Source organism: Triplophysa rosa, linkage group LG24, assembly GCF_024868665.1.
Source record: "Triplophysa rosa linkage group LG24, Trosa_1v2, whole genome shotgun sequence".
Classification (NCBI taxonomy): Eukaryota; Metazoa; Chordata; class Actinopteri; order Cypriniformes; family Nemacheilidae; genus Triplophysa; species Triplophysa rosa.
In genome coordinates this window covers 1,397,916-1,406,994 of record NC_079913.1, presented here as the reverse complement: position 1 = coordinate 1,406,994, position 9,079 = coordinate 1,397,916, and the positions used below count along the sequence as shown (strand labels likewise).

Below are 9,079 nucleotides of genomic sequence, written 5' to 3'. Positions count from 1 at the left end.
AGAATGCACTGAGGGTGCAGGTTTCAAACCTATAAAAGAGGAAATACGGATTCGAGATTTATTATTTTTTTATAACGTGAGTGTGTTTTAGAAAGTGATTTATTTTGAGAGCAGCAGGCCCGTCTTTATTCTGTGTTTGGTGTCGCGTTTCAGTCTTCTCGTGAGCGAGAGGGGAAATCCTGTGGATACTTCCTGTTCTGGCCCGGGGGAGTGTGTAGGGTTTGTGCATGTGTGTGTGTGTGTGTGTGTGCGTGCGTGCGTGCGTGCGTGTGCGCGTGTGTGTGCGTGTGTGCGTGCGTGTGTGTGTGCGTGCGTTGAAAAGACAGAAAAGCAAACGGTATATTTACGCTCATCTTGTTTTTTGAGGGGAGGGTCCGGTCTTTACTGTAAACGTCGCTCACCAGCAGGAAATGATTAAGGTAACCACGGCGACTGCTTGGCTCCGCCTACACAAGAATAGTGACAGTTCATGATGTGCACTTTTACTGTGCTATAACACGCACACACTCCCCCACTCCCACGGCGAGCGTGGTGGGAGTTTTCTGGTTGGTCACATGACCGTCGATCCCACCGTCATTGGCCGCTGTGGAAAAATGTTGTGGCTTGTCTAGTTTTTGTTTTCTCTCCAAGAGCTATTCTTCTTTCTTTCTTTCCATTTTCTATACCTGCGGTTTTGAAGCACTGAAAGAATCATATTAGGAATGATTTTGTAATGCAGTTGCATTAAGATTTTTTGGGCACTTTTGGGATTTACTTCGTGTATGTGTATGTGTGTGCGTATTGGAGTTTGGAAATAAGCTACAGATGTTTCCTCCCTGCGTTGGAAATGGGGGAAAACAGCTTCCTGTTAAAACAGGGTGGGGTGATAACTGAAAAAGACTCGGTGTGTGTCTCTGTGTAGTCAGCTCTCACATAACAGGAAGTTCCTCTCTCCTAATGCTACCGTGATGCTCGAGATGTGACTGTGAGCGTGTTTGTTTTGTGTGACACACAAAGACGCTGTTTTAAAAGGGCCGGACAGAGACGTGTTAGGATGAATGTCACAAAAGCACACTTTATAAGTCGAAAGACTAAATAAAGAAAATGGTATTTTGCCTAAAAAAATGTTGCTTGCAGTTGCATGCATTGTGACTAGGAACTACAGTATCCTGTCACAATGCAAACATTTCTTGGATTCGTTTTCTTAGATTTCAGCCAGATCTATTGTAGCTGTGGATTACACATTTACAAAATTACACGTTAAAGGGACACTTCACCCAAAAATGAAAATTCTGTAACCGTTTACTCGCTCTTAAGATTGTTCCAAACCTGTATAAATTTCTTCGTTCTGCTAACCACAAATGAAGATATTTGGAAGAATGTCAGTAACCGAACAGATCTCATCCCCCATTGACTCCCATAGTATTTATTTTCCCTACCGTGTTAGTAAATGGGGAATGAGATCTGTTCGGTTACTGATATTCTTCCAATTGTCTTCCATCGTGTTCAGCAGAACAACGTCATTTTTACAGATTTGGAACAACCTGAAGGTGTTGAAATGGTGACAGATTTTTCGTTTTTGGGTGAGCTTTAAGTCACCACATACTTCCGGTTTAAATAATTTGCTTACCGTTTATTTATAAATATAAAGACCTTGCTAAGCAGTGACCAGAGAGTTTGAAAAGTGCAGCATTACCTCAGTGGTTTGTTTGCTTTCTCACAGTTCCCCACCCTGTTGAACGGACCCCTCCCGGTGCCTCTTCCCAACCTGGACAGGTCTTCCCCGCCATCTTCTCTTCTCCTGTCCTCCAGTGCTCAGAAATCCTGATTCGAGGACAATCTGCGTGCCCCAAGTTATACTCTTACACTAATAAAGGAATTATGGACCTTCATGTATTTTGAGCCAGACTGCACTTCGCCCCCTTGTGGCCATAGACACTTATAGCACTCGCAGATGTTTTTGTTTCACAAACGGACCAGCAAACTGTGCAGGTATTTTTCTAACTCGGGCTGCAATCCAAACAGCACACAAACTTCATCAGTCTCCTTAAATAGAAAACGATAACGACGTGATGCCAAAGAACATGAAGTATCCGTGCGAGGAGACGGCGAGTCGGTGGAAATGCAACCTTAGAAATGACAGCCTTTTCGAACGCATTCAAGACAAATTACTTCGAAATATCTCTTAGAAAATGAGACGAAGTACAGTACTGGACAGTTGTTGGTTGTAAAATATACGTATTGAAGCACCTTCGGTAACATCCTACAAGTAAAGCTTTCCTTCCCGTATCGTCCCCAAAACGCTTCAATACACAAATCACATTTTAGGTGCTCTTAAAATAATCAACATTTTCTCAAAGTTTGGAAAACTCTTTTTTAAGTGTAAAACATTTGAGGAATCTCATTAGCGTTTGAGTCTCTTTTTTAAAAAATATATTTTTGAGGCTGTGAACTGGGTTTGTGTTTGTTTGTCTGGTATTGTATTGTATAATATTGCATCGTATGCACTGTGCTTCAAATGTACTACCGGCTGTGCCTTTTTCCCGTGTAAGAATTGTGTATTTGTATTATTTTCCTGCTTTAAAACAATTTTGTAATAGACGAAATTCCATTTCATATCGGAAAGAAAAGCTTTGTAATAGCTTCTGGTTATTTTTGTCAAGGAACTGATTAAAAATGTATTCTCGTATTAATTTTATATTATTTTTGCTTTCCAAGAGTGAAGAAAATGTGCCTTGTGTTTTTAAAATAAAGCATTGAATGCGACGCGGTCTTCTCGTATCTAAAAAATACTCATTTGGAAGAAGAAACAATTTCAGGTATGAACGCAAACACGCAGAAATATTATAAACAAATGACAGGATTCTTTGTATGAAACAGACCATGTTTACTTCACTGAATAAGAAATAAATATCTGCAGTACAAAGAGTTAAACGGTCAATTCGGCCGGGAGCGCGAGCGTCAGTGTTTCACGGAGGCGGAGCTTACAGACACCACGCATTCCATGCGTCACGTACACACGCGCAATCACGCACGCATTCTCCAGAAACGATCATCTCCAATATTACAACATTAATTAACATCTGTCAGTTTAAAAAGAAAAAAAAAACAGTCATCTAAAACCTGTTCATCTTCATGTTTATAAATGCTGGGAAAAAGAAACGTTGGTCCAATATGCAGCTGTCGAAATTTACATTTTTTTTGTTGTTGTTGTTACTTTTCCTTTTTTAAATCCACACAATATGTTTCTCTTCTGAATAAAATCAAGCACGAATGTGGAACTCCAACATGCCACGTATAGAGACCATTATTCACAGAAGGGTCAATATGTAACAATAAAAATACTCTTAATACTGTTAATGAAACTAGCTCATCTTCACAGCCAGCACTGGCACAAAGCAATGCGTCTCTGTTCAGTTAACGATCTCCAAATTCACACATACACACACTCGCTCGTACAAGCATGAACATACACACACGTTCAGGAGCTACAGAGGAGATCCATTAATAGGAATTTAGTCATTCGTGTAACGGGTTGTGATGATGCCTAAAGAAACCAAACAAAAGATCTGGCATACAAGCACTTCAGACAGAATGTTGTCAATCTAAAAGGATTAAAAAACAAAACGAGGGAGGTTAAGAAAAGATGGTCCGGTTCTCAGACGGATCGGTGAGGTCACGTGGTTCCCGCTGGTCCAGTGTTTGTTTTCGACTCTCTACTCGCTGCTTTGCTCCGCCTGGACGTCCCGTGAAGACCAGAATCTCTAGTACTCTCCAAGCTTGCAGAAGCAACCCTGACCGATCCGGAGCTTTCCGAAGCTTTTCTGAATCTGGTTGAGATAGTCATGGAATGAGCAGAACTTCTCAGTAGAGAAGAAATCCCACATCGGAGCAATGCATTGACGAGGGTTTGTTTCCAGAGTGACTTAAAATAAAGATCTGGAATGAATCTTCAAAGGGGGGTGTTTTGTGTCACTCGGTTTCGGTTGAAGCGATTGTTCCTCACCGTGCCAGAAAAACAAAAAACAAACTCAAAACACACTCGTAAAATCAACACGACGACAAACAGACAGCTGCGATATTAACATTTTAACGAATTGCATCTTCAAAAAATAAAATAAAAGAAACAAACTCGACATCAAACTGATGTGTCCATGACAACCAGGATCGGGGTCGCCCAAGAGTGAGGAATTTACGAAGAGACAGTAGTCAATTAGCAGCAAAACATCTCTCCCCCATCAATAAATATATACACGCTCGCGCACATTCGCACACCCTAACCGTCACCCGAGAGAAGGGGGGCATCCAGATGAGGGGCGTTCTGGCTCAAGGCTGCATGCTGGAGGCGGGACGCTGGGGGAGACAGACAGTGGGTTCGACCAATCCCCTTTCACCGCACGTGAACACTAAACACCCTCTTCTCAGAGATCGAGGGGGGCTAGTCAGTTAGTCTGTAAAACACAGTCACGGAATAAGAGCCAACAACCTAATCCGTCAAATGTGTGTGTGTGCTTGAGTGAGTGTGTCCGTAAGGAGCAAGTGAGTGAGGGAACGCGGCTTAAAACAACATGCTCTGTCTTCTGTTCTTGCCGTTTCCTGTGAGCCGAGAGAGAGAGAGAGAGAGAGAGAGAGAGTGAGAGAGAGAAACGGGAGAAAGAAAAGAGACAAGTAAGATATGCAGAGGTAGAAGAAAGGTAAACCAAATTGAGAAAGGAACATGAGAAATGTGTTCCCCAAGGCAAAATTCTGCTGCCTGGCCAATAGCAGCATTTGTCTCTTAAAACGTTACACAACATGACTGACCAATATAACAGGTTGACCAATGAAAACAAATTTGATTTTGATGCCATATGTCAGTCAATCAGTTTTGAAATGACTAGCATCAACCAATAATACACAATATACACTATACCATTTATAACCACATATAATTAGCCATAGGTAACTTTATGTAATTTATATATAGTCATGTAAAACTAGCCGCATGTAACTATTTATCATTTGCCATATATAGTCATATAAAATTAGCCATATGAAACTGTACATAATTTTCCATACAGTACATAACCATTTAAAATTAAATTAGCCAAATCTAATTTTATATAATTTGCTATATATAGGCGTAGAAGATTAGCCATATGTAACTTTATATAATTTGCCACATAAGATTAGCCATATGTAATCATAAAATTAGCTATAAACAGTGGCGTAGGTACATGGTGCGTAGGTACATCCACCCTACATGGTGGCCATGGGTGGCCACGGCTACCCCTGACTGATGGATGGCCACCTATCTGGCCACCTCTGTTGTGCGAAACAGTTTTAAGATGCGTGTCGGAGTTTACGGAGTGCTGCGCAGATCGTATGCACTGAAAGTAACGCGAGAACATTACTCTCGCGTTAATATGATGTCATACGCTGACGCACTGACGCAAACAGTCTGATCGCTATGGCTGTACAGCTGCTAACCGCTTCGTGACAGTGTACGGTCTGTGTACCATGGAAGTTCATCGCGAGCAGAGGGATCGGGTCAGTAAAATCAGTCTTGTTTAACTGGATTTCATTCATTAATTACATTTTTGCGAAAGTTTAAGTTGGGGTACTGCAGTGTTTATTTTCTATAAAAAATGCTAACTTACTGCAAATGATAGCTAGCAAATTATTTTAAAATAATGTTAGCACGTGAAAGCATTGCAAATAAATTGTTTACTTTACGTTCTTTGTGTACGGTTTTGACCAGCAAACTATGTGTAATGAAGAATTGGTGTAAATTACAGTAGAAGTTAAAGAATTTCTGTCTGTAAGGATTTTTTGGTCACCCTAATAAAATCACTGGGTCATACCTGGCCACTCTAAAAAAAAGTTCTGGCTACGCCCCTGGCTATAAATAACCATATATAATTAGCTATATGTCATAAAAATCAGTCATATAACCCTATACAATTAGCCTATATTGCATATATAACTATATAAAATAGCTTTATGCAACCATATATGAAATAGCCATATATGCGTGTCCTTCCGAAACCTTGAATGTCCAATTTTATTTTTCAGAAAATATGAAAACGATATGAAAAAACTTTGTAATTGATTAAATACTGTGTTGTCAAAGTTGACAAGCACTTATGAATGTCTAACCAACTTTTTTGGTTAGATATTTGCAAAACCCAGTGACAGACATAAAGGGTGACATTATTAATAATAATGATTTGATGAACTAAAACATATGAAAAATAACAAAATTATGGAGATACGAAGTTTCAGAAGGACAGCAGCGATATACAAAAGGCACTAACAAACCTGTCTCTGGGTATGAGGAGTTCCTGTAACCGGGATCTCTCTGCAGCTGCACTTCCTTCAGTGTAAATATGGAAATATCTGCAGAAGAACATCGCATCATAAGAATTAGTGTGCGGAGGTTAATGCAGTAATACATGAACTGTGTGTGTGCGGGGGACTCACTTTCTGGCAGTGTGTGCAAACGCATGCCCAGACTCTTGAAGTAGGAGTGTTTCATTGATTCATCCGCAGAGATTCTCTTCTTGGACTCATACTAATGAGAAAACAAGTATCTTAGATTGAAAATGTTTCACTTTTTGGCAGTGTGCATTACATGTAAAAGTGAGAAATCGTTTTTACCCTTAAAAAGGACAACAACAACTCTATTCCTTCGGTATCCAATCTTTAAAAAAAAAAAGAGGGAGAGATGACCATTAGCAGGTTGACATAACATTGGCATACGTAGGACAGGAAGCAAACGGCCTCAGAAATTCCACAGGATGTCCTGCCGTACTGGCACACAAGAGTTTCTAACATACAACCAGAACACACGCATCATTTCTCACAGCCACACCAGAACACACACGCACACAAAATGAGGTGGTTGTCGTTTGTTTTGTGTGGCAGCAAATTTACCAAGTACACAAACATGTTCAATAATAATCGCTATGTGAAAGAAGGCACAAACACACAGCAGGTACCTCGGTGCGTGATTGATGAAGGGCTGAGGCTTATATTTGGGGAAGCTGTAGGATTTGAACTCTTCGATGGATGAGATGCCAGGCCAGTTATCCTCTGTTGGTGTACCTGTTTGAGACAAAGCCAAAACATTTGTCAAATCACATTTTTAATTTCCCTTCAAACCTACTTGGCACAGCTGTAACTACTCAACAAAACAAATGTAACTACTCAACTCAAAACAAAAACAAATGTTGGACTTTATAACTGTTCTCTAAAGTTATTTGGCTGAAATCTCACACCTTGATGTGTAATACTCACATGAACAATTTATCAATATTTTTAGATTTGCAAAATTGTCAGACGTGGCGTTGAATGTGTTTAAGTTTTTACCCAAAACCACCTTACCAATGCAAGAGAACCTAACTTTACGTAACATGACATTATTTGTAATCCTTAACATCCATTGCATCTGTGACCATATTTAACGCTGTGCAAAATCGCAACAGTTCATTTAAAACTCATTTGAACGCAGTTGAACAATCAGGTGAGTGTCAGCCACAGCAGATTTCAGATGACCTGTGGTAACCTAACCACGTGATCTCACGGTTTCCATGCGCGTGTGGTTACCAAGCATGGCAAAAGTCAGATGGCTGCAGTTTGTATTTGAAGCAGATGGCAACCGCATCCGAGTCTGAACACTGCGAGACGTCTGGTGCGTGTGTGTTATGGATGTTGTCATGTCTGGAGGGGAGGTGTGCGTTTGGTCACGCGGTCTTATATGAACGCTGGACATGAGCGCGAGCGTGTGTGTACTCACCCAGTAATCTGAAGATCAGATGCAGCTCATCTTCGACCGTAGATCCTGGGAACAGCGGCCGACCTGCAGCCATTTCATAAAATATACACCCAACACCCCTGGGAGAGACAGACGGAGAATGAGAGAAAGAGGGAGGATGTTTAAAAGGCCAGAACTGAATCTAAGTGCATGGCTTCACACAGACACACACATTACTCACCACATATCGATCTGGGTAGAGTACTCCGAAGACCCCAGGAGTACATCAGGAGGTCTGTACCATAAGGTCACCACCTCATTTGAGTACGTCTTTGTGGGGACAGACTTGGCTCGTGCCAGACCTTTGAACAGCGACAAACAACAATACCACAACAACATGCATCATGTATTTCACACGTACATTCAAATATATAAATGCATGTAATGTATATGGATTGTTGACACCCTTTTTGCAAAATTAATTCACAAAATTCCTGGTTTAGATGGAAATTATTATGGTATATGATACCAGATCTATCAGATTTTCACTACAAGATTATAATAGCCAATGACATCTATTAAGATTCTTTAAAATAGTTTTTCAAAATGTTTTGTTTATCTGTAAATATGTTTATTTGCGTTTTCTTTTTTTGCTAATGAATCACAAAATATGAGTGTAGGGAGAGCTTGTATCCATTGCGTCACTTAATGCCTTCATCTGAAAGGCTGCCGAGTACTTTACGATATTATCATACGTGTAGTATTAACATGACATCGATGATCAAGAAAAAAAAATGAAACGAAAAGGCAACAATTTTGATATAATATTATGCTAAACGTACCAAAGTCAGCCAGTTTGAGTTCTCCCCTCTCATTGATGAGCAGATTCTGTGGTTTCAGGTCCCTGTGCAGAACCTTGCGTCTGTGGCAGTACGCCAAGCCTCGCAAGATCTGGTACAGAAAAATCTAGAACCAGACGAGATCTACGGGTTAGAAAACCTTGCAGCGCGCCAACAAACGAATTGTTCATGAAGCGTTCGACTTGCACGTACCTTAACGTTGTGCATGCTCATGATGTTCCCGCAATCGTCCATGTACTGCTTCAGATCTTTATCCTGCAGGAAGACGTGGAAAATAAATAAAAGCAAAGCAAAGCAGGACAAACAAATCATTCCTGCGAAGAGCAACAAACTCGCTGAAAGAAAGAAAAGGATTGTGGGAAGGCTTCCTCACCAGGTACTCAAAGACCAGCGTGAGGGATTTGTCCGTGTGGATGATGTCGTGAAGCGTGACGATGTTGGCGTGCTTTAAATCCTTCAGTAGCGAGACTAGGGGAAAGTGAGGGAGAAACGCATAAAATCACTC

The 9,079-nt window shown here is 40.7% G+C and overlaps 1 protein-coding gene across 1 annotated transcript in view; it reads right to left on the bottom strand.

The window, feature by feature from the left end:
* Positions 1-2,842: 2,842 nt before the first annotated feature.
* cdk17 (cyclin dependent kinase 17) overlaps positions 2,843-9,079 on the bottom strand; it is a 38,419-nt gene continuing 32,182 nt past the window's right edge. Inside the window, exons 8-17 of the mRNA XM_057324580.1 lie at positions 8,948-9,042; positions 8,767-8,829; positions 8,557-8,680; positions 7,956-8,076; positions 7,757-7,854; positions 6,960-7,065; positions 6,619-6,661; positions 6,442-6,532; positions 6,280-6,357; positions 2,843-4,575 (exon numbers count right to left, since the gene is read on the bottom strand). Of these exons, the coding sequence (XP_057180563.1) occupies positions 4,538-4,575; positions 6,280-6,357; positions 6,442-6,532; positions 6,619-6,661; positions 6,960-7,065; positions 7,757-7,854; positions 7,956-8,076; positions 8,557-8,680; positions 8,767-8,829; positions 8,948-9,042 (857 nt within the window). The 3' untranslated portion in view covers positions 2,843-4,537. The remainder of the gene's footprint in view (positions 4,576-6,279; positions 6,358-6,441; positions 6,533-6,618; positions 6,662-6,959; positions 7,066-7,756; positions 7,855-7,955; positions 8,077-8,556; positions 8,681-8,766; positions 8,830-8,947; positions 9,043-9,079) is intronic.